The sequence below is a fragment of the Cupressus sempervirens genome, chromosome 3 (genome assembly GCF_028749045.1).
Source record: "Cupressus sempervirens isolate cs-2001-9-10 chromosome 3, ASM2874904v1, whole genome shotgun sequence".
Taxonomy (NCBI): Eukaryota; Viridiplantae; Streptophyta; class Pinopsida; order Cupressales; family Cupressaceae; genus Cupressus; species Cupressus sempervirens.
Genome location: NC_143120.1, coordinates 957,006,579 through 957,033,783, shown reverse-complemented (window position 1 = coordinate 957,033,783; position 27,205 = coordinate 957,006,579). Strand labels below are relative to the sequence as shown.

General features: G+C 34.3%; 1 protein-coding gene across 4 annotated transcripts in view; it reads right to left on the bottom strand.

The window, feature by feature from the left end:
• Positions 1-27,205, bottom strand: part of GI (gigantea protein (GI)) — a 136,605-nt gene that overhangs the window by 108,451 nt on the left and 949 nt on the right. For 2 of the 4 annotated variants that reach the window (XM_089822602.1, XM_089822604.1), the window contains 5 exons: positions 7,476-7,547; positions 7,238-7,292; positions 6,963-7,105; positions 6,462-6,748; positions 5,011-5,069 (listed from right to left, as the gene is read on the bottom strand). In XM_089822602.1, coding sequence (XP_089678728.1) covers positions 5,011-5,069; positions 6,462-6,748; positions 6,963-7,105; positions 7,238-7,292; positions 7,476-7,547 — 616 coding nt within the window. Of the gene's footprint in view, positions 1-5,010; positions 5,070-6,461; positions 6,749-6,962; positions 7,106-7,237; positions 7,293-7,475; positions 7,548-25,032; positions 25,079-27,205 lie in introns of all 4 variants that reach the window. The other 2 variants (XM_089822605.1, XM_089822606.1) reach the window with 2 other exon arrangements.

Here is a 27,205-nt window from a genome sequence, read left to right as displayed (position 1 = left end):
TCTCGAAAGAAAGGAAGTGACATTGTACTCAGCAAACCTCCACCCACCTTTCAAGAAAAATTGAAGCAAATGGAAGGAGCCAAAATAACAAATTTCAAATCCTTGAAATATGAGACTAGGAAGAGGCAAAGCAGAAACAAGTTGAAGAACTGGTGCTAACCAAAATGGGTAAATGGAAGTACTCACTAGACCAGATCGCCTCTCAAGTCTCTAATGAATTGCTAGAGAAAATAAAGCCAAGATGGGATTTTGCCATGAAAACAGTAAAAGACATTTATGCACAAACCCTGAGGCAATTACTACCGAGCATATCAGATGCTGAGGTTAAATTCTTTAAAGAAAAATGAAGAAAAAATGACTCTAAGGTTTAACACGTGTTAAGTTTTGATTAAAGATATAGAGCATGTTGTTAAAAATGCTACAAACACTTTGGAAGAATATCTATTTGTTACACAAACCAAATGATTTCCCAATGGAAGTTAAGGATGATGATGACGACAAAGACAAGGATGAAGAGGATGATGAAGGATCAACTCATTATGTTACAGTTGATTATGAAGAGTACAAGGAGCAAGAAGCTGCAGAGGAAGAAAAGGAATATGATGAGGAGACTGACCCAATCAAGTTGTTGCAATCACTGTCTCACTTCCTCACTCCCCGAGTAAACCTTTAACTACATCAAGTACAGCTTCAGCAAGTTTGGTTGTGACTACCACAGATACATCAAATGTCAAGTCACTCTTTGCCCCAACACAGCTCAGTTCCACTTCATCAACCGAGCTGCAGACTCCCTCTTCATCTGTCGAGTTGAGTTCTTCAGTCATCACCTCTCCAATTTTGACTTCTTCAATTTTGAGTGCATCCATGGTAAGCTCTCTAGTTTTGTCTACTTCAGTTTTGGATTCTACAATTTTAACTTCATCAATTTTGGATTCTTCTAGCATCTCTATAAGTATTCCACCAGTCAGTGCTATATCAATTTTTATTGCAAGCCCGAGTATGTCCACTATTGTTTCCATTCCGAGCACTAAAGCAATAAGTACAAGGACAGTTGAACCTAAGGTTCAACTGAGTACAAAATTTTTGAAAGGAAAAGAGATAGAAGATATAGATTTGGATGAGGAAATAGAAATTCCCAAATGGGATATCCACAATCTTTTTGCAGACCAAATGCAAATATTTGGTGAACTCCTCCAGAAAAAGGCCAAACAACAAAGATTGAGAGAGGAAAGAGATAGAGAGTATAAGATATTAGATGATGCCAAGAATATTTTGTCCAAAGCTATAGGAATCGAGGTTGATTCTTCTCAACCTATTTTGTTTCAACTTGGAGAGGCAGTCCAAAAGTTCAATGAGGACACCGAAGGTCAGGAAAAGCTGGTTGAAAAGGCTGAAAAGAAATTTAATAATAAGGTGTTGGAGCACATTGCTCGGCAAATAGCCATTAATCAAGTTGAGCTTTCAACAATTTTGGTCAATCTTGAGGCGTCCTGTTCAAATGTGTCATCACTTTTTGCAAAACCATGTGATGTCACTAAGTATACCAAGGAAGTTAAGGACAAATTGTCCAAAATTGATATTAATCTTAAAGCAAGTGCTCAACAGCTGCAACTTGATCCTAGTTCAAGCTCTGCACATTTTAAGAATATCAGATTTTTGACAGACATGCAAGCTGAGTTGTTAAGAGAAGAAGCAAGGATCTGTTCAACATTGGTTGATATACAAAGTATGATCCTTCCAGTCATGGATTCTATGCAGAAACATATTGTATATTCAAAGACTCTGATTCATGATAACAACTTCTCTGTTACTGACCACGTGATTGAATTAACAGCAGAAGTGCAAATTGTCATTCATACATGCAAGGTATTGCAAGAAAACTAGGATAGAACTTTGGCAATTACCCTAAAGGTACACTCTGAATTCCTATCTCATTTTGGTGTCTCCATGTATATATGTTAGAATAAATCTTTGGCATTACTGTCAAAAAGGGGGAGATGAGATATGGGAGAAAAGCTACAGGGGGAGATATGTTATGATATAAGAGAAAAGTTATATGTACATAGTGGATCACATAGTATGGGGGAGATGTATGCTATGGTGAAGAAATACTTTGTATATACCTTACAAAGATCAATTTTGAAAAATCTCATAAATAGACTAAGCTAGTATCACATGGTAATGAATACAAGGTATTCAGTTTTGGGCCGAGATATGGGAGAAAAGCTACAGGGGGAGATATGTTATGATATAAGAGAAAAGTTATATGTACATAGTGGATCACATAGTATGGGGGAGAAATATGCTATGGTGAAGAAATACTCTGTATATACCTTACAAAGATCAATTTTGAAAAATCTCAAAAATAGATTGAGCTAGTATCACATGGTGATGAATACAAGGTATTCAATTTTGGGCCAATAAGTGTTTTTGTCACTAATGCCAAAGGGGTAGATTGTTGACATATCAATCAAGTTTGTTATTAGTGACACAAACTTATTCAAATTTTGTACAACTACCAAGCTCATTGAACAGTTTATAGTGTTTGCCATATAATTCAGTAGCCACTGAGTTCTACAGTTGCTACCGAGTCTTTTGGACTAATTCCAATGGTTATCGAGCAGATTTAGTTGGTGAGAAGTCCTGCAATTCAGACCGAGCTTTTTAGTATATACCAAGTTTATCAATGGTTACCGAGTTCGCAGTTCATGTGATGTGAAGCCTATGTTTACCGAGCATTGCAATATCTACCGAGTTCACAGTTCAGGTGGTGCGAAGCCAGTGTTAACTGAGCTACTTCATTGTAACCAAGTGATTCAGTGTTTGCCGAGTTGCACAATATCTACCAAGTCACCAGTGCAGACCGAGTTCAAGGCTACTTGAAAGTGATCAGTATGGACCGAGCTTCTATGTCTACCAAGAGCATGACAATGCCAAGCAGTGATAATGGATGTCGTGTCTCAGAACCTCACTGAGTCAGTCTTCAAAACCCGAGTGTCTTCATGTGGGCCGATTTTGTAATATTTGTGTTAACTTGTGTCATGGCCTACTTTGTAATTTTGTAAATTGGATTGGTATATATATGTGATGTATTGTGTCATACCAATGTATGGAAATGTAAGCAAGAGCAAGAAAGTGCAAGAATGCGAATGGGTAAGCATATGTATTGTGAATGCAGCAAATAAAGAATTGTAAAGGCCATATCAGTATAAGAGGCAATAGTGACAAATCTATTACAAAAAGGTGATTAGTACACTAAGGAATCTCTATCAGCAAACTCAGTGGCAAAATCAGAGATCTACTACTTCATCCTAACATGTGAACCAGTCAAAATCCTCTAACAAGATAGACCTAACAGTCTTTTCTAAATCTCTTTACCGAGTGCATACTTCATTGTATGTTTGTAAATCCTCTCACAAGGTGGACCTAGCAGTCCTATATGCTCCTAGCAGGGCAGATCATCAAAAGTGATCAATGTAAGCCTTAACAGGCCAACTTTATACTACAGTACTAAAGTTTGTGGATATCATCCCCACCCCAGTTTTACTTTATATTTGGAAGGTTTCTGAGTCACCAAATCTTTGTGTCCAAGTGTTATGGATGCTTTCATATTTTCAGATTCTCATGCATGCAATTAGATCAGATGGGATTAACTAAGTGCTAATTGATTTATTGGATTAATTGTTGAAATTGGTAGAAGTTTTAGAAGTTACTGATTCACCCCTCCCCTCTCAGTAACTTAGCATAGTCTTGAATATCTCCAACAAGATCAACTTTCTGATTGTAGATCCTCATAAAAACCCTAGCCATATTCCTAAGACTTGCCAAAAGTTCGTCTTCCCCATCTTTTCCGTTTGTCATTTCTATTAGCCCCCTAGGACAATTTAAACTGCAATTTTCCCTTACAAAGCCTAGAAAGCCAACTTTGTGACATCTTGAACTCATCCGGTTATCTTTCTGTGGAAACCAACATATCTGCTAGCAATTCTTCTCAAAGAATACTTTGATTTATAAAACGTGACAATCAATTTTTTAAGGTCCATCTACTAAATGTTAGCACTATAGATTCAAGTCTTATAGATTAGCTTATGCCCTTTGGCCAATTCACTCAAGTTAGTAATAATTGGCCATGCAAGGGAAGACCTATACACCAGCATCTCACTTAGAAATGAAGTCTTGTTCATGAAATTATATTCCATATATAATATATTCATCACATTGTATCATTTATCAAGAGCAAATAAAGTTTGCAACTCTACATCAATCAATATTACAAATATGTATCTTATTTGCTCCAAACATTGCTTTTTCAGTCTTTCGATTGCTTATTGCAAGACAAGGAATTTGATAGGCCCTATAGATCTATCTGGCCCTTTAGAATAGTAAGGGCAGCCGTCACTGTTCACTATTATGAACTTAAGTGAAGATGCAAAGGTCCATCCATCGAAACGTAAGTCTAAGTGATTCCCAACTCCAATCAGGTACGCATCAAGCATATGACCTGTTCTATTATCTACATGACATGAGCAATTGACGATCGGGAGATGGGGCGGGGTATCGTATCTTGGCCATAGTCATAGAGGAACTGGTGTCTGTGTTTTATTCTATCGTCTAGGAACTATGGATGGATGGATTATGGATCATAGATAGTCGCCCTCCCCCAACCCCCCGAGCTAAGATTGCAATTCTTTTGCCCTCTAGCTAGGTCTTATCCTAGCCACAACCCAGTTCATATGTCATGTCCATATCATTCTGTTGTTCCAAGAGAAAGAAGAAAGCTTTGAAACCAAAAAGAAAGAAAGAAAAATATACCACAAATTGAACTATTGAATCTTGAGAAAACATGACAACATACAGCATTCTCAAGTAATACAGTGTATGCCTGTTTGTGAATACAATGAAATGCTATAGAATGTTATGCTTTCTCATAGCAGCATAACATCGAAAGAAATCATCAATTCCAGATTCATGTAGTTATTTTACTTGGAATTTTAAGGTTTTGTCACAAACCAGTTATTGGGGGCTTTAGCTCTCCACCAGCTGCATATTTCCCCATAACACCACCACACCTGGAAGCACAAAAAAAAGTACAATATTTAGGGATGCCAATAAGAATAGCACAAAAATATTCAACATTTTTCTACTCCAATTCTTAAAACAAGTAGATGAGGCCTGACCACCACAGCAAATGTAACTACATTTGCTTCCAATATTCTGAATATAAAACAGTTACATTTGCTTCTGATATTCTGAATATAAAACAATCATGACATTTTGAAGTGACATAAGACATTTGATTTCATATAGGTAAGGAAACTGGAAACAAGATTATAAATAAATGAAAAGTGCAGGTGTCCTAGAATTATTTGTCCTCTGTGCATATCAAGGTAGCTACAGATGAGCAACAGCTGAAAATATAATCCTTGTGCCTTATTTTGAGAACCCCTTGAATGGATAAATGGAAAATATTGCTTGAAATGTGTCAAGGAAACTTCTCTAAAATGACCCTTGTTTGAAAATTTCCCGGGTCCTTTAATGATTGACCAAAACAGAAAACTGCAGTGAAAAAAACAATGAACATTTAATCTAATTAATCTACCACAGTTTTGCATAGATCATTGCCAATTTTGGAACTTTAAAAGATTTAGATTCTTGGTGGAGTATCAATTAGGATTTCATTTATAATATATCTGAATATATTTTCCTGAATTCTTATCGTATTCTCTGTCCTCTTAAGACCATTTATCAAAAACTGGGTCTGGCACCCTAAAGTGGTAAGAAAGAAAAATAAGTTGAGATGCTAAATGCTTATATTAAAAGGATTGAAAGTAAACTTTCCTGAACTAGATTGCTCCAATGTTGCAGTCTTTTCATTAATATTATCAGTCTAAGATCATTTCTAAGACACTACTGTCAGAATAAATATGACAAATGTTTTTTCGGAATGACTTTAGAATACAACTGCTGTTTGTAGTTGATACCACTTATTTGTGATCAAACAGTCATACAAATATTCATTGATTCTTGTTTTCCTTATTTACAAATAGACACCCAAGACTTTATACACTCAACAACGCATTTCCATTATGTATAATAAGATGTAAATGGCTGCACAAATAAGCTCTGTTACAGATTGTGCAATGGATTACTTGATAAGAACTTAGTTTGTCAAGAAAGTATAGAAAGCGGTTCATTCATTTGGATAAAGTACTTTTTAATTGAATTTTAGATTTATGCAAATGGGCATCTCATAAGGTTGCAGTATCTCTCCTTCCTCCTTTAGAAGACAAGTGGATAATATATGTAGGATACATACTGAGAGTTTCAAAAGCATTCTTATACAATGTAGAAACTTAAAAGCTAACACTTCACCAGATAACAAACTAATGGACCATCATCTCAAAATTTAACTTTAAAAAAAAAAATTATGTTCAGGAATTATCGAACAAGTTATATCTTACCAACGAAAATAGTCACTTCTTATTCCCATTGATGTAGCAAGCAAACTATCTGTAATCCATGGTGTCAAAAGCCGTAAAGGTTTCTTATCTTGATGTTGTTGAGCACAATCAACCAATGGTTCTTTATCTCTACTCTTGCTCGTACTTGCACTGTTCCCACTCACACTCCTTTCAGTTACTCCATTCTTTACTCTATTAACTTCATTATCTAGTAGTGGTCGATTGTAATGTGTTAATACTCTCAATATCCCTAAACATGTTACACCCCATTGCTCTGGATAGTCTTTCTGCAAAGGAAAATGAAGATATGCAAAATAAAATCAAATAGATGTCCAATTGACTAGCAAGCCCCATTAACAAAATCAAAGACTTTGAATAAGAAAGTGACAAATTGAATTTGCACTTAAATTTGATAAAAAAAAGAAAAATAGAACAGCTTGGCATCCAAAGAAAGAAAAAGCAACCTGTAGAACATCTAACGTTTGAGTTTAGGGTTCATACCTTACTGGATGGACTGAACAAAGAAATAAAGGAACTGAATGGAGGGGTCTTCTTGTCATATATTACAATTCTATCGATGATCAATGACAACAATGGATGGATAAATGTATGACCATGTTCTGGATGGTGAAGAACAAATGTTGCTACAAGCCAAGCAAGTAGCAAAAATTTTCCAAATTTCAGAGATAATTACTTTGAATTTGGCTTTGAGGTGCCAAAATATTTTTCAAGATGGGAAAAGAAGAAATCAAAAGTAAAATCAAAGCTTTCAGTACCTAAGACATCATCCAATAGACAAACCTCCTCATTTGGATAGTGGCTATGGATTATCTGCAAACAAAAAATATAACTTTTGTCACCAGACTAAAGAAAAATCTCTAGTGCAATGATAATTCGTTTTGAACTGATGAACTTTGTAGCATAAAGAAGCGTGCACAGGAACTTAATATATATTTTCCCATTTTGATTGAATGTTAACTACATAGTAGAAATGGTAAAACTAAACAATAGAACCTCTGCAATATCATGTGGGAATTCTTCTGAAGTATACTGGTCAAAAAGCTCCACATATGCCAATATTTCTATCTGCACAATAAAAAAGCCTTCAAGACTACTAAAATAATTTTTACTTAATGAGCAAGACAGGTAATCATAACAGTTATCCTAATATCAATATTCTCCTTAACATTTAATCCCCCCATTGTGAAATACCCTTTCTGTCATTAAAACTTTGATATCAAAGAAATTGAACATTCAATACAAACCTTGTAGGCAAATTCACATTTATTTTTATCCACAGCAACATCAAAATATCAAAATTTAGTGGAAGAAAGAAGAGATAGGTTTTCAAATTGGTTCATGATGGCCTAGAACCTCTGATATAAGGTCATTTCAACCAGATTACATCTCTGAGCACTTTAAAATCTTCAAAATGAAGGATCAATCCCATTGTATGATGTAATGCAAAAGTGAGAAGTTGGTTGTTAAATTTTTAGTAATAACTTTTAAAACAGTAGACATAAATAAGAAGATTTTATAAGTCACAAGCCTTTTTCTAAGAGCTGCTAGGTTTGCAAAATTTTATGTCCAATACCAGAAAACTTTTCTCCCCTTTTGACTATGAAACTTTGTAATTTTCTAGCCAATGTTAAGGGAATGCAATTTTCAACTGAATGGAAGCCAGTGTTGTGTTAGAAAGTAAAGTCCACCAAGATAACTAAGAGGGGGGGCTGAATCAGTTATCAGATCTATATGACTTTTATCAACCAATTAACCTTAAACATGTGAACAATATAATCAGCAACCATAAGAAGATACACATACACAGTAACAACAGATAGTTAACTAGGGAAACCCTTGATCAGAAGGAAAACCCAAGTGGGGATGGTACCAACAAAATGATGTACTAATATAAAAGTTCCTTGTAAGAGGATGGACTCTGTTAGGAGCCAATGAAATACATTCAATACATATCAGTGCCTGTTAGGAGACTTTGAATCCCTGCGAAGAGATTCCAACCCTGTTAGGAATTGTAGAAGGCAGATGGACCCACTATCCAAATAGCTTCAAGGGCAAGACCACCTAACTCACTGTCCAACTAGCCTCTATATTATTCCTTTCAGAATAATAGAAGTGAAACTGATCTCAGCAACTTGAACTCTTGCTTTGTCCTTTTACTTTGTCAATACCTCACTAAATAGCTTCCAGATCTCAATAACTGATCTTCAACTTTGCATCACACTGATCCCTTTGATTACTTACTCACATTTACCAACTTCGCATATCCAATACAAGTTCTCTTACAACTCATTCGTTACACACTTCATTTCAAGGAAATTTATTTTCCTTTATACCATGTTCTCAAAATAACTCATTGAGTCGGCCTTGAGGCTTTCCCAACTAATTACAATAGGACCTTATTAAGATAATACAATTCGTTACATCTTTTCACAATTACAGAATGATGTCGGCTCACAGTCTTCACAACTTCTCAGACGTGCGACCTCGGACCTCGCACACCCGTTGATGTCATCATCAGGCTATCTATTGTCACCAGCTAACTTCGCTCATCACAATTCCATCCCTATTAGGAGATACAATCCGAACACCAAAAACCACTTCTAAGGTACTCTATATGCACATTGTCTTCTGTAAATCATAAATAACTTTAACATCTATTCGATTTTCTACATGCGCACTTGTCTTATTCCTTTCAGAATAATAGAAGTGAAACTGATCTCAGCAACTTGAACTCTTGCTTTGCCCTCTTACTATGTCAATACCTCACTAAATAGCTTACAGATCTCAATACTTGATCTTCAACTTCGCATCACACAAATCCCTTTGATTACTTACTCACATTTACCAACTTCGCATATCCAATACAAGTTCAATTACAACTCATTCGTTACACACTTCATCACAAGGAAAATTATTTTCCTTTATACCATGTTCTCAAAATAACTCATTGAGTCGGCCTTGAGGCTTTCCCAATTAATTACAATAGGACCTTATTAAGATAATACAATTCATTACATCTTTTCACAATTACAGAACGATGTCGGCTTACAGTCTTCACAACTTCTCAAGCGTGCGACCTCGGACCTTGCACACCTGTTGATGTCATCATCAGGCTATCTATTGTCACTGTCTAACTTCACTCATCACAATTCTATCCCTATTAGGAGATACAATCTAAACACTAGAAACCACTTCTAAGGTACTTTGTATGCATATTGTCTTCTGTAAATCATAAATAACTTTCACATGTCTTCGACTTTCTACATGCGCACTTGTCCATGTCATTAGGACATATTGTATAACATATCCTCAACCACGCTTGACTTCATCATCAATACACAATGTGTACGACCTCATTCGCAATCTGCTACTCTGTCAGTCTTTACATAAACAATACTATGTTGACATCAATGACAAGCACAATCATGAATGCAACATGTCAATCTCTCAAATGTTCACAATGCTTAGGTTACTCCCCAAAAGGAATACCATCAGCATAAATGCTAACATGTTGCTCATAAATAGATGTGATAGTCTCTCTTTAAAGAAAATTTAAAACAAAAATCCAGCTTGTTGAACAAAATCTAATCATACCTAATAAATCATATCTGTCACATATAATGCTTTCCCTCTCTTTCATATATTAGAACACTAGAGTTTGAATAGTGAAGCTTTCTATCACCTTCATGTTTCTAGATCTGGTAAAAAACTGTTCTTGTAAGATTTCAGCTAGTCAATTATGTAATTCATTGACGCAAAACTTGCAGAAAACTCATCATAACTTGTGAGTTACTTGCACAATGACTCAGGCCCATGTTTTTCAGAATATCTCACCTGCAACTTCGGAAAAACTTACTGATAAGTCGTAATAAATTATGTTTTACGATTGAGAGCTCAACCATGGGTGGATAAAACTGTTTAGGCTAAAAAGTGCACATTTTTCATTTTCACTCTTTATTTAGTAGTGGTGGCAGAAGAATTTGCAGATATTTGGAAAGAGTTAGCACTACATTCCACCTCTTATTTGTCTTTTATTCAGCAACATTTCAAAAATAAGTAAGCATAACATATTCCTAAATTTCCATTTTTATTTTAATGTTCCTCCAAATGTTTTCTGCTAGGCTGCTATGGGTACTTTGTTTTTGCTTCTGTTTTATTTTCTATTTATTGTTATTTTAATTATATGTTAATTTGATTTGAGTCCACTCCATTGCATATAAAAAATCAAAAAATAAACAAAAGCATACGGATCAACCATTGAACAATGGTGCTTTGAAAATATTTTAAAATAGCTTCAACCAAAAATTACCATTGTTGAAATCCCTAAAAACTGCTTCCATAAACTAAGAACTTCAGCTATGTTTTAAAGATGTCAGGCCCCACCATGAAAAGATGTCAATGCTCAAGAAAAACATCTTATTTAGAAGACTTCACCATTTTCTGTAGGAAGTAATACATAGAGGCAATAATTATAAGTCAGATGGAGAAGGCAGCTACCATGTGGTGATTAAAAAAGGATAATGATGAACATTAATGATCACTTAAAGGACAGTGATTAAAGAGTAGCAATATATTATAAGCAGTGATTCTACTATTGGAGGAGTGGTGATTAGTATAAAGGCAAAGGAAACAACATTTGTATTTTGCTAAACAGCGATTAAGGCATCCGAAGCAGCAATTAATAAATAAACATGGCAGTGATTGTGTTGTTTCTGAAGAAGCATCATTAAGAAGGGTCATGGCCATTCTTAAGGGTTGGCATCTTTTGAAGGTTGTCTCTCTTCATAAAAACATCAAGATATAAAATGTAGAACTAAGAAGTCCTCATTGGAGAAGGGCGTCAAGGAAGAGCAAATCAGATTGTGCCCAGTCAAGCAGATATATATCACAAGGATCAGAATTTATTCATTTGTAGAATGCAAGATATTGATAAGATATGTATCAATATTTTAAAATTGCATTATAATCTATATATATCCTTTATTACGATGGTAGTAATTTATCTATGTAATCATTTATGTATTGAAATCTCTATGAGTTGCCATAAGGCTTAGGGAGGACCTCAATAAGGACAGCAGATACGTATTCCCTCTCTAAGCAGCCCACCACATGCTGGATGAGCAAGAGCTCCTGCCACTTGAGGCAAAGAGATCAGTTTGGATGCTCCGTGCTCTTGGGCTTAGTTGTGGTGAATTTAAGGCACCCTATTGCGGAGTCATGATTGGACAAGCAAATACGTATTCCCCTTGTAAGTGGCCCACCTCATTCTGGATGGACAAGAGCTCTAGTAACTTGGGAGAAAAAGGTCAAATTTGGTTACTCCACACTCTTGGCCTTAGTTGTGGTGAATTAAGGGCACCCTAACATGCCTCTTCTTCAACCCCCATTATGGCTGATGAAGGGAATGGAACTATCAATGCTTGGTTTCTTAAGTTCAAGAGCAATTGTATGATTTATTTGAATAGATTGGAATGATTAGTAATATACGTGCATTTATAGCATACCCTAACCCTTGTAGAAATATTTGAAAGACATATCTGATCTCACGAATTATACTGCATATTTCATCTAACACGATTGTAGGACCTATTCAAGGGTTTATCTTGCTAAAGACATATTATATGGTAATTTATATTTCTAGCTATATACCTCTTATTTTAATTGAACTTGTGATTCTATGGCAAAATTTAGGGCAATCCCAAAAGGGGACATTACAACTAGGATCAGAGCATCATTCCTACTAGCTTGATGAACAGAAGATAGTTGACGCAACTTAGCCTAAGGTCTCAGAGTGCTTTGGAGAGAGAAAAGAAGAAACATGCATCCACCATTAGCTCCACTTGAAACAATACAATGAGCGAACAAATGGGAAATGAATTGAGGGCCTTCATGGAGCGCAACAAACATACAACTCAAATCTCATGGAGCAAAATGAGAAAACAGCACAACTATTTCTTCAAGCCCTCCAAAATATGAGCAATTCTTTCAATAATCTTTGACCTAACCAAACTAATGCGAGGGGATCCCAACTCTAATCATTTAGAAAATAATAACAAGGAATCAACACCTAAGTTATGAAGACCCTCCCTCATACCTAGGGGAGAACACAAAATAGATGCACATAGTCCACCCATGAACAATCATGATGAAATTGTTGAAGCATGCTCAAGACTAGATCACAAAGTTAGGAAACATGTTTCCTTTAGGGATTATTATGATGCTAAGACACAAAATGACCCTAGTAGGAAAGATGATCCAACAAAGATTTAAAACAAAGGATTGTGTATAGTGACTAACCAATTTCGATGGATCCAAAAGAGTCACAGCAAGTTCATGGGTCCAAAAGATAAACACCTATCACTCACTTAGTCCCATGATAGAGGAAGATGCTATTAATTTCACCATCCTACGCTTGGAAGAAGCTGCTCATGATTTGTAGATCATGGCCTTGTTACCCAAGGCCACAAACACATAACAACTTATGATGAATTCACACATAAACTTATCAAAACGTTTGATCAAAATCACCCCAAATGGTTACTTTAACGAGCTAATAAAACTAAAACAACATGAAAAAATAGAATATTATACTATTGAAATCTAAAAAGTTTCATTTATGTTACCAAAGGTGTCTCAAAGTAGACTCACATACACGTTTATAGAAGGGTCAATAAAATCAATTTGAGGATTGGTAAGTGCTCACAACCCTACCACACTTGAAGATGAAGTTCAAAAGGCATCAAGATGGGAAATCATGCCATCGAAAGAAAGACCTATTCAAAGAGTCTAATTTCAAACTCACATACCAAACCCCCCATAAGAAAGATTGGCATGAATAGGAATTCCCTCCTAAAGACAACCATGATAAACTTCAAAGAAAAAGGCATTGTTTTAGATGCATGAAGAGATGGGAGCATGGTCACATTTGTACTCAAGAAGAGCTTCCAAAGAAATAGTGTGCTTCAAGTGCAAAGAGAAGTGAGAATTAAGATACATGCAGGAAAAGAGACCAACCAAGCAACGTAGAGGACTTATCCAATGAGGAAATATAGGTAAGAAAGAGGAAAATCCAAACAACAAAAAAGTGTGGTGAATTAAAACACAAAACCTTAGTTGTAATTTCAAAGGCATCCAAGCACCACCCCTTTTGAATCAAAATAATTCTAAGAGGAGAGAAGGTAATTGCCCTAGCAGATAGTGGGGATACTCACAACTTTATCAACAAGAATTTGGTTGCAAAAATGAAGTTATAAACAAGGATTTTTAGGGGCCTTGGCTAATAGGACCACTACCTCATGTACCAAAAACAAAAATTCACTAGGTTTCACCTTGGAGAAGCATCAAATCAAGAAGATTTCTACGTTGTTGAGTTGAGGGATATCGATATAATCATGGGTATCTCACTGTTACACTCTTTCAAAGAATTCATCCTAGACGTCCCATTATTAGAAATTTGTTTTAAACATAACAAGCAAGAAATCCTTCTACAAGGTACTCCAATGGATCCCCGATAGTAATTTAATCCAAGAGTATGGAAAGAATATTTACACATGGAAAGGGAGAAAGGATCACACAATGCATGATTCTTGACAAGTTGTCCCCCCAAGGCAAGGCCATCCATATTAATATTCAAGCTATCTTGAAGAGAAACAAGACGGCGTTTGGCAATATCACGCTAGACTTCTCCCTAAAAGATGTTTTGAACACACCATAGAGCTGGAAGAAGGGTCTAGGTCCATAATCACTACACCTTATAGCCATCCCCAAAAAGTCAAAGAAGAAATAGAGAAACCCATCAAAGAACTACTTGAAATGGGTCACATTCAGCCCAGTTCTAGTCCCTTTGTCTCCTCCATGTTACTAGTCAAATAGGACAGCACTATGAGAATGTGTATTGATTACAAGGCTTTGAAAAAGAAAACCATACAATACTGTTATCCCATTCCTAGAGTTGATGAACTAGTCAACGAACTACATAGAGCAGTATATACTATATATTAACTTTATGTGTTCAAATATTTCAACTTGTCTTGGAGTAATAGAGTAAATTTTGTACCTTTTGATCTAGAAAGAATTTTCCTCTAAACATTGCTCACACTATAGGTAGTAAGCCTATTATGGCACTTGTAAAAACAAAAGTTTTGCTGAAACTTCCAATTTAATTCTTTTTGTAAATGTCTTAAAAAGATATTGTTATTTAATATCTTTCAAATTGTGAGGAATTTTATCCAGCAAAAAACACATTGTATATGGTGGTGATCTAAAACATCTCAATAGAGTAAATTCCAGATCTAAGGGATCTGTTGATTTAATTATTTTTGTCAATCCAAATGCTAGCACAATGTGCTACCATGGCAAGAATCCAAAATTTGATTTTGCCTAGCTATCAAAAGTTGACTAAAAAGATAATATTTTATGGAGTTTCAAAACACTGACCATTTAATAAAGGTGATAATTTTGGTCAAATTGTGTTAAAAAAAGGAGGCGCAACTTGCAAAGAACCCAAACAACCATGACAAAAGGCATAAAGAAGCTATAATGCTTCTAAACTTATCTTCTATTGATGAATTAGTGTTGAAGGTTAGAAATGTCATTATAGCTCTAACATTATGGGAAAGTCTCAAAACGAAATATCTAAGTTACCAAGTTTGTTTTTTTCTAGTCCCGTACCTATTTCGGGAAGCACCACAATGCGTATACACCTGGGCAACGCCCCAGTACAGGTATGCCTAGGAAGCACCCCCATGCCAAACCTAGGCCATTTCGGAAACTCCTTGGGAGTTTGAATACATAACCACAAGTACCGAATAATGCTCAATACCAAAAAGAAAAAAGAAAACCATTTTTTTCTTGCAAAACCCTAAAATTTTACATTTCTTTAATGTATTGACTATTGAGTATTACAATTTTGTAAATTTTTATTTAAAAAATTGTGTGTGTGTGTATCTTACCCAAACCTACCATATATAAGGAAAATAAATTCCATACCAGCATAACTATACCCAATCTCATACAAGAACAAACAACTTAGCAAAATATCAAGCATATGATGCTAGCAGAGCTTTGTATTTAGAAAGTATTTTGTCTTCCACTAAGTTGTGGGAAGGAGGATCTATTTCTAGCTATGTTTTGCAAGTGAAGGGCCTTTTATCAATTAGAAGTTGTCGAAAAATCAATGAATGATTAAGATTTGGTTGCAATAAAAGTGCATAATTCGTCACCATCATTTGATTTATTTATCGAGTGTTGGCACCTACTTGCAAACACTCCTGATTTTGAGAAGTTGTCATCACTTCTTTTGCAAAAGGAACAAAAATGGCCACAATAAAGAGCAACAACTTTCAACATCATAAAGAGTGGATTTAGTGAACAAAGCAAGAATTAAAAAAAACATAATGAAGCAAAACATCAATGCAAAGATTTAGGTGGAAATGCTACTATTGCAAAGAGCCAAGAAACGACAAGAAATAGTGACAACGAGATCTTACAAGGAGTCAAAAGAAGTCACGATATGCATATGTTGTTAGAGGATGGACAAGATGCAACAAATGCCATTGATTTTGTGGCATCATAAAACCAATCTATTGGTCCTATAGCTTGGTATTTCAACTCTAGTGCATCTCAACACACTACCTCAAAAATTGACACGAGTTTTGTTGAGGACAAAAGTGGTAGTGAATGTATTAGCATGAGTGATGGTTGGGCTCATTTTGTAAAAAGATTTGGGATTTGTTCAAATGGCATTCAATAATGGTATAACTATAAATTATACAATTAAGAATGTTTGTAACATCCCTAACATGAACAAAAGCCTACCATATAGAGAGAGGTCACTAAGAATCCATATCTTTGGGTCAAGTTTCAACGAAACAAATGAATGGTAACTACTCTTCAAAGTAACAAAATGCTTGTTGTTGGTGATAGAGGAAAGGGATTGTATAAAATTGGTTGATCCTAAAATAGAAAAAGCACATGCACTTGTATTACCTAAGAGTGCCAATAAAATTTGGAATGAAAGATATGCTCACTAAATTATCAATACTTGTCTTTGCATAGTAAGACTTATATGGTAGATGGGAATCCACAATTTCAAGAAAGTCAAAATGTATGCATGGAGTGTCAAATGGGCGAATAAAGTTGACATCAATTCGGTAAATGTTGATTTGCATGCTCCTATGAAGACTTCTATAGTGTATGGTGTAAAGTATTTCTTGTTCTTGATTTTTCTAGAAAAATGTGGGTTTGTGTTTTGATGAAAAAGTCAATGTTTTTTAAACTTCATTTCATGAAAAGCTATTGTTCAAAAACAAAAAAGTCAAAACACTCATCACATCAAATGGTAAGGAGCAATAGGAAAAATTAAACAAAAAACAAGTTATGGAGATGGAAAGGTGTATGGGGTATAGTCAAAATGCACCATATAGCAATGTTCTAGGAGTCATTAGTAGTAATATATTTTATTATTTCTATAATGGTTATCTTAGTTATCATCTTAAGTTATGTTTAGTCTTTGAATTAGAATAGCTTGTCAATATTTTAAGCTTTCTATTTTAGAATCAGTTAACCAATTGTTTCTTTTTAGATACATCGTCATGTAATCTTTATTTAAGAAGGCTTTCTCTTCTATAATTAAATATTGAAGTATCTGAACAATCAAGAGTAAGGACTCACCTATTCTTGACAAGTCTAAAGGCAAGTCTGGGAGACTTAACTACCAAGTACTTGCTAAACTCACCAAGTCCAGGCAAGTCAAGCACAATATAGCGTCAACACTTAAGGAACTTTTCGAAAAAACTTGCAAAACTTTCAAATGCTTGTTTGGTTTATGACATTCCTGTCTAAGATTTGCATGAGGTATGAAAATAGCATGCGCCATGAAGGTTTGTGTGGTTTTATAGGTTGGTTGATAATAAAGACATCTATCTTTACTATTGTCCTATAGAGGACTAGATGTGAACATAATTACTAAACCGATTAGTAAAGAAAAAAATTCTTGGTTTAGAGATAAACTTGGAATTGTTTCTAGTTTAGTTATTATGGGGGTATTAAATAAATTAAAATTAATGTTAGCATTATGGAATTAGTTTTATATTTGTAGTATTGTGCTATCATAAGCACATTGTTGCAATTTTTAGGTTGTTGGGGATTTGTTCCTAAATAACAAATTAAGTAATAGTTTCATTGGCAGAACAAATTAAGTAATAGTTTCATTGGCTTCAAAATACAATGTCAATGCAAAATATAAAAACCTACTAAAAAGTAATAGTTTCTAAAAAGTGCTCTTTTGTTCTAGGGTTTTCTAAAGAATCTTGAAACCCTAAACACCAATCACTAACAACTTTGCCAACCACTAAAATCCTATTGCAATAAGTTTGAAACAATAGGATCTATAAAGAATGAGCGAGATGCAACCTAGCTCTAATGGTGCCCATTTATGATGGCTATGTTGATTGAAAGGTTAAATGCAATTCTTCAATCACTAAAGCATAGTTCAAGCACAACTTAACACTATCTAGTCACTTAAAAGAGTTCAAGTACAAGCTTCTTGTCAATGCAACAAACTTAGGTGCTTATATTTTTGTCATCCTTGCCACTTAATTTTCTTTTTGCCAACTGGGTGTGTCCACCACTTAACAAATTCTCTCTAGGCATGCTCCTTGCTCTTTTGCACAATCTGGCATTTAATCATTTTTCACCATTTAATGCTTTTCTAGATGCACATTTTAGATTTCTTCTTCGTTGTTTATTATCCAAGCATGCACCCTACTCGGTCTTGCCACTTCACCTCATGTTTGATCCATCAAGGCATGCATTTGAGGAATTTGAACCACTTGAGACTATCCTATCTCCCACTTAGGCACTTCTTTTATCAATTAAGTTTTATTTTTCTATTTTTAAGGTATGTTTTGCAAAATTTCACTCGAGATCGGTCATATGTCCCTTTCTCTTGCTTTACACTTGCAACCTCCTCCAAATAATCCATCGTGCTTCAACAACTTATTGTGCTTTCCTTCCACTTGTACTAGCATTTTGTCTTTTGTTTTTAGGCATATGACTTGTTCAATTAAAAAGATCTAGATGACCAATATCTCATAGCTTGAGATTGAGTATGTTGCATTGGAGACAAGAATGAAAAGACATTCTCAGCTCTCATAGTAAATACTTCTATAAAAAAATAGTGAAATTTGAGAAAATGTGGCTCAAATGACAAATTTTAGAAGCGGTGTCAAAATTTGCTCTATTCATAGACCATCTCATTAAAAACTATTGGCATCTATTCATTGGGCAAATAAGTCAAGCATATTTCCATTACCTAAAGACATGACTAACCTAACCTAAATAAACACAATAATCAATGAAAACACATCATGGAAAAGGGAAACATATGACTAGAATACAAACATGGCAACTGAGATCACTAAGGCCCCGTTTGGTTGCTGGAATATGAGTGGAATAGGAAAACGAAATTAGAATATGTTTTATATTTGCTGTTTGGTAAGCTCAATCGGAATTGGGAATAGGAAGACATATTCCAATTTTGTCCCTAAAATGAGCATATGTCTATGCCAAAAAATATCTGTTATTGGAATAGGCCATTTCCATTCCCATTCCAATTTTCCATTAAAAAATATTTTTAATTTTTTTTTTAATTTTTAATTTTTTTTTAATTTTTTTTTTTAAAAAAAAATTTTGAATTTTTTTTTTTTTTTGAATTTTTTTTTTTACATTTTTTTTTTAAATTTTTTTTTGTTAATTTTTTTTTTTAATTTTTTTTTAATAACATTTTTTTAAATTATATCTATTTGTTTAAAAAAATGAAAATGAAAATGAATTAACTAAAAAAATAATAAATTAAAAAAAAATTTGGAAAAATGTTTTTAAAAATACAAAACTTAACCTTATTCCTATTCTATTTTTGTACAACCAAACAATAGATTAACATATTCCTAGTCGAATTTCAAGTGCACCAAACATGATTGGAATTGCCTATTTCTATTTCCATTCCTCATTTCCATTCCCATTCCATTTTTCTATTCTAATTTTCTATTCCTATGCCAGCAACCAAACGAGGCCTAAGGGAAGAAATGAATAAGAAAACTAGATGGACAGAACTATTTCAAGATGGGAAAATAGAATCCCCTCCACTTGAGTTGGGAATCCAACCTTGGTAGTGTGCATCCTTAAAACCTTTGTAATCAAGGGCTCAAGCTAACATAAAAAATAATGCAAGGAAAACCCAAATATGATCTTATTTGTTACATCCCAAAATTGTGACCTAATTTTTCAAAACCGTTGGATTTAACGAATTGTTCTTTCATGATCACATGAAATAGGTAGTTATTTATATACATTGTATTAACTGTTAAAAAAGATGGTTGTTAACTATTAACTGTTATTAGATGATTAGCTGTTGCTTGAACTAAAATAATGATTATTATGTTTATATGAAATTATTATAGAATTATTATTATGGCGAAAGTGTTTTCATGGGTGATTGCAGGAGAAGATGTCGAGGGGGGACAGCATTGCTAAACGGGATCATCGGAATGGGATGTTCGCTTAATTCAGTTATCAGGATCAACAGGTGTGACCTTAAACTTCTTTGGAAAGGACGCAACGACTTGATCACAGGATACATTTATGGGACCCGCATGAGCTATTAAGAAAATAATCTAAACATAAAATAATCAAATTAAAAAATAAAACATACCTCAAATGGTTTTTAGTTGATCTTTCATTATATATATATACAAAAATATAAATTAAAAATGAAATGGCACCATTATATTAAAATTACTTAATAAATTGATGTCACCCCATTGATATACTTACACGAACGTGTGTGTATACACACACACACACACACACACACACACACACACATATATATATACACATATATATATATATATGTGTGTGTGTATACACACACACACACACACACACACACACATATATATATATGTGTGTGTATATATATATACACACACACACACACACACACACACATATATATATATATGTGTATATATATATATGTGTATATATATATATATATATATACACACACACACACATATATATATACATGTGTATATATATGTGTGTGTGTGTGTGTGTGTGTGTGTGTGTGTGTATATATATATATATTTGAAATTATAATCTTTCCAACTCTTCTTCCAACCTTTTTATTTTTCCTTTCTCATACAATCGATTTAAATATTTGGCAATTTGAATTGTCATATAAATCTTGAAACCAGCGGAAGCCAAGAAGGCACGGCTTTTCTTTTAACTAGAGCCTTGTATGAAGTCTGACACCCTTTTATATATATGCTTGTTTGCCTTGCCAGGGGACACAAATCAACATTAGCATTCCTCACGCCTGACTTCTTTCTTTATCTCTATCTTTCCTTAATCTCTCTATCACCTTCAACACTAATATCACAAAATCCCATGAGCCAAAGCCCCTCCTAGTCTAAACATCCATTCAAGCAACAACTCTGTTGTATGAACTCAGCCTCTAAGAAATAAGTATAGTGCATAGTTACATCTGCAATGTCTAAAGGAGAGTAGATTGTCAATTCGGATTCCAAGGAGTCAACATATTCAATATATACATCAGGTCATGTGATTTCCATTTCAATATGTCCATTTTCTATAGCAGCCAAACCTCTATTCTTTGTCTATGATCATGTTATTTTTGACTTGCTGAATAATCAATGCAATTCATAATGAACTATCTTTTTACTTTCAATGTAACCAGAATCATCATAAAAGAAGTTGATTTGTTTCCCTTTAAGAAAAGTTCTTTTAAATGTATCAGGAACTTGTATGATTGATACTAATCTCAAGAGCAAGTTTTATAATGTTGCAATTCATGATAAAAGATATCAAGAGCAGATTTCTCATAAACTACCAATACATCCGAGATTTCGGCAAAGAAGCCATGATTAACTTAAACGATAATATATTTAATAGCTCATGCTCATCCCTATAATGAAACCTATTGTGAAGTCGAGCGGTGGTGATCGGGTCGTTGAACCCATCAGAAATCCTTGGCTAAGGTAGTTTATAGGCAAGTTTGCCATCTAATGATCACTTGATGTCAGTAGCGCCAATAATATAAGCATGTCTGTTTCATAACTGAGCGGACATTCAAAACACCAAGATGCTCAGGTGGCTAGACTGAAGAACATCCCAAGTCTAATCCTGAGGTAGAGAGGGTCATTCTAATTTTATAGAATGTGTGAGGATAAGTATGGTCTGAGGTTCGGAGGTTAAGCCTATGTCAATGCTTCTCCTCTCGCCAATGTCCAAGCTTGCACAACCAGCTAAAGATCCTCCAATGATACTCATATGTTCCATTCCTTCTTTTCTTGTTAAACATTTACTTTACTTGTCTATTTTGTTAATCAGTTGATCATGAATATAGTTATGCTAGTTAGTCGTTAATCTAGTTATTTCAGCTGATCATGACTACAGTTGTGAATAGTTAATCATAAATCTAGTTATTACAATTGATCATGAATACAATTATGCTAGTTAATCGTTAATCTAGTTACTTCAATTGATCATGAATACAATTGTGAATAGTTAATCGTAGATCTAGTTATTTCAATTGATCATGAACACAATTATTTTTTGTTAATTGTTAAAAGAAGTTAATGTCATGTGAAAAGGACTCAGTTATCTATTTATAAATGTTGGGAGTTTTTAGTTTAAACCGTCTTTGTTTTAGATATGAAAATCTGTTTGTCACATTATGAATGAATTATGGCTAAGATTATCTTCTTCATTGAAAGTTAGCTCTATCTATTGAAAATATTTTGATTCCTTCTGAATATATCTCATAGGTTCTTGCAATTGCAACAGATCCTCAAGACCGATGCTCACCTTAAAATGCATTCCTTCATAATCCTCTTAATAGCCTTCTCCTTCCATGATATCCAGATCTAACACCAACTTGCCAACAACTAATGTATATTGGACACCTAATTCTTCAATGATATACAAGGGAGTTGTGAGGATGAAGACATGAGTGAAACTTCGAAATAAAACTATGTACTCGACATAAGATCTACTCGCAAAGTGTTGTTAGAAAATCTCAATAATTGGCAAAGAATTTATACATCCAAACCCACCTTGAGGTGTGATTTAGATCTTAAGCATGCTTCAAAAGAAAAGAAAGAACATATTTTTCCTCCAACTATGATCCTTCATCAAGATCATGAAGATTATATACTCTACCAACAAACTTCTATTTCTAGCAAACATCCTAGCAAAAACTAACTTCCATCATCTCTAATGCTTGTGTAAACTAGTAGAATTGAAATCTAATGTACATGTTTCCTTTTTATGAAGTCAAATGGTAAAAAAAGATATAAAAGAGACTCTATTTCTTTGACAATCACTTATTTGAACAATTTAAGTGATTTGATTATCCACAATCTATTCTATGGAAGTTTTTCAGCAAATCCTTCAATATTGTTAGAAAATCTCAATAATTGGCAATGGATCTATACATCCAATCCCACCTTGAGGTGTGATTTAGATCTTAAACATGCTTCAAAAGAAAGAAAATGTTCTTCCTCCAACTATGATCCTTAATCAACATCAAGAAGATTATATACTCTACCAACAAACTTCTATGATATACATGGGTAGTTCCTTCTATTATATACACCTATATTTGTTTGGGAATATTATGATATACATGTGTAGTTCCTTCTATGTCTAACTCAAAAGATTATTTGTCTCTGATCAATAGTCTTTTGTCATAGAGTTCAAGCAAAGCTCATGATGAACCAAGATTCCAACTCATCTTAATGATCTACTGATGAAGGAACAATGATAGGTTGTTGAGAAAAGGACACCATTGGTGGATCCTTCCATGGATTCTTGTTGTGTATTTTCCTCTTTTTCTACTCCATGTTCTTTATCAACTTTCTAACTCCACAAGAATGCATGCTCAATAAAACATTTCTTCTATATATTCCTATGAGGATGTCTCTATTATTAAATATTACTGAGCTAGAATAATTTGATGAAGTTTTATATTCATATTTGTGACACCAAACACTATCCTTTGTAAAAAAGGTTCAGTAGAGCTCTGAATCATGGGCCTGATTGAATATTTTCTAATTTTTATGGTATTTGTATTACCAACAGATCTGCTTGTTCCAGTTTGTCATTTCAAAAGGCTTTGATAATGAAGGTTATATTTGTAAAACTCAATGGGATCTCTAGAGATGGCTTCAAAATAACCATAAAGAAATTTAGGCAACAAACTTCCTCAATGGGCTTTCCTTCCTTGCATTTGAGAGTTGTGCAAATAGAATGTGGCCATCCTCAGCTAGCTCGAAACATGACAAGAATTTCTTGTGCTTGATCTCTCATTTGGTAAATTGAGCATGTGACAAGATGGTGAAAGCAATCTAGTATGCCTTCCCCCCAAAGTTCACAAAAGGTTTGGCTACAACATCTTCATGTGCCACTCCTAGAATATTGTATGTTGTGATGACAGCTACAATGTCCTCGTCAAAGTGCTATGTGTGGTTACTGTGAAACTTCAGAAATCCTACCTCAATCCATTTGGAGATTCATTGCATATTGCAAGAACCAAAGGACCAATACTAGCTCCCCCTAATAGAGGAAGTTGGGGCAAACTATTGCTACCATGAACATTCTTACCCATTGTTTGTAGAGGTTCTTAGTCCAATACAAAAAATATCTCACTAAGTTTGGACATAGTTGATGAACATGAGTCTTTGCTTGAAGGTGATTTATATATACTTGAAAGACAAGATCAAAAGCTACTCATTTCCTTCGTGATCTAGAAGAGATCTTATCCATGAAAATGGAAATAACTTCGACTTGAAGGCAATAAGACTAATTACCCTGCTACAAGATTGGCATGTTTTACCTCATGTCCCATAGTACATGTCAAAGGAAAATTAGAACACAATTTTTTTAGGTTAAACCCTCTTCAAATTGAAAGGGGAAGGTCCTTGAGATCTAAAACTACTCAAGATGCTAAGATATAAACAAACTTCACAACTATTCACACTATACAACTTTCCTCAAGGGGTTTTTCATAACAAAATATTATCTATGTATCTTTTTGCCTCAAGTATGAGAAGAAAGATAAAAGCATCTAACCCTAAACAAGAACAAGGCAACTTCCCATTCACTAAAATGGAAGCCAGCAATCCAATGCAAAAAGATTTTACGGGATACTCTCACACAAACACGTGTCGTGGGTTCACAGACACAATTACACACACATACACCAACGCATTGATAAAATTGTCCATTTTGACAATGTTAAGGTCCTTTTAAACAATCTTGTTTGCATGTTATGCTGATATTGATCTTTTCTAACATAATTCACAGTAACTATGGAACATTCATATTGGAGAGTATATTTTGAAGTTTTCCATCCAACTTTTTATCTACAAATCCAATGTGTTATCTCCAGTTAGCAAGTAATTAGATCAACACCTAAATAAAATGGCAACTTAAAATAAATACTAAAAATCTTATCTTGTACCTCTTGATTTAGCACGTAGAATAGACCAGCAATTAATTCTACAACACTGTCAAACGGGAAAATCCATCAATATTTATGTAACCATATCTCGGACATATTTCTCATTCAGTAACTATGGAGCATTCATAGCAGAAAGTATATTTTGAAGCCTTCCATACAACTTTTTATCTACAAAACCAATGGGTTATCTCCAGTTAACGAGTAATTAGATCAACACCTAAATAAAATGGCAACTTACAATAAATCCTAACACTCTTATCTTGTACCTCTTGATTTATCACATAGACTAGAGCAACAATTAATTCTATAATATTGTCGAACTGGTTGTATGGAAAATCCATCAATAGCAACATTACCATATCTCTGACATATTTCTCATTTAGCAGAAATTAATATCTTATCCAATAACACTATGGGCTTGATTGGATGCAAAATCCATCAATATCAATAGACATACCTCAGATATACTTGATATTTCCCATTCAACAGAAATGATATCTAGGTTCAAGATTAGATGATTCAAACTAAGCACACAGAAAATAGCTTCACTGAGTTCCAGTTACTGTGACAAACAGTTACAACTCTCTAAATTAGTACAACATCTTGCTTTGGAATTTCATTTCAGTCTCTTCCACTTCCTAGATGCCTTATATATCAGACTCTGAAGCCTTAGAACAGAATTAGAGATCTATTTTTGCTTTGTCTGGGAAAATACAGAGAAAAGAAACTGCAGGTGCAGAACCATTGGTGGCCACATGATATATGTGCCCCCTGCAAAAGAGACAAAGTTGGCTCTGACTTCAAATAGATTGCGCCATATGTTAAAAATAAATAATAGTCCATTGCGCCATCTTGAACTCGATGGACAAATGTAAAGGTACCCATGCATATGTAACAAGCACACCATCCACCTAGGAGATATTTTTGGTTTTGATTAGTCATTTTATTGAATTTGAGCTTCACAACTATTTCCATCCTGAAGATATAAATTATCATGTTCAATCATTCACATTTCCATAATCTGATGTCAAGCCACGAACTAAAATGAACAGGTGGATCTACTAACAATGTTACGTCCATGGGGATACAAAGGTACCCTGAGAATGGTAATGCGTGAAGTTAACTTAAGAAAGAAGTTTAGGGTTATTCAATTTTAAAAGAAATGACAGGATCCAATGGTCCAAGACTTACCCTTGCATGACAGGAGAAATAAAGCTCAAGGCTCCACTGTAATTTCTGAAAGAAGCAGAAGGGAATTGATCATCTTAATATACAGTCTAAAAGAAAGATTTTACGTGCTACTGCTGAAAGATGCAGAAGGGTGATATGATGCTCTCCTTTTCTTTTAACTTTCAAGTAGTCTGAAAGAAAGATTTCAAATACTACAGCAGTTGCTGGTGCTAAGAAACTTCACATATCTCAAGGAAAAATGATACAAGTGGTTATAAACCTCACCATCGTGCACCCTACCTAATTTTTTATTTCATGTCATTCCCCATACTACAGCAGCTTGTAACAAATATTAGACTTCCGTTCATTCGACTCACAGTTTGGGAAAATAACCACACCCATTTCATCCTGATGTCAGAGTTAACAAGCAAAACAACAAAGACTCTTTATCTGATGAAGTACAACTGCAATCATTTGATATCATGCACAGAAAGTTTATTTTTGTCGAAGACAGGACTGGTGCACTTAAATTTACTCATCGCCAGAGTTCTTGTAACTAAACGATACCTTACCATAATCCTTTTCGATATAATTTTATCATACTTAGGTGGGGCTTCCTCTGCATCATAGAATTTTTTCCATCGGTATAATCTATAATAGATCTAGTGATTTGCAGCTTCATGACATGCACAAAACATATCAAAACAATAAAAGGCAAACGACTGAAAACAAATCCAGGGACACACAGATAGGAGTTAATTTTATAAAATAATAATCCTCCAGCTTTAAAATTGAAAAGAGAAAAAAAACAGAGAAATTTGTCATCCCGTCATTATAAATTATTTTTTGAGTCAACTCTAAATCCTGCAAAATGCGAAATAAAACTGCAAAGAAAAACAGTGGTTGGAGAAAACAATGAAAAAAATTAAACGTTAGGCTCTCACTAAGGAGGCCAAGCTACCTACAGAAGATTTCTAAGAAGCCCGCGCTAGTAAAGTTAAAT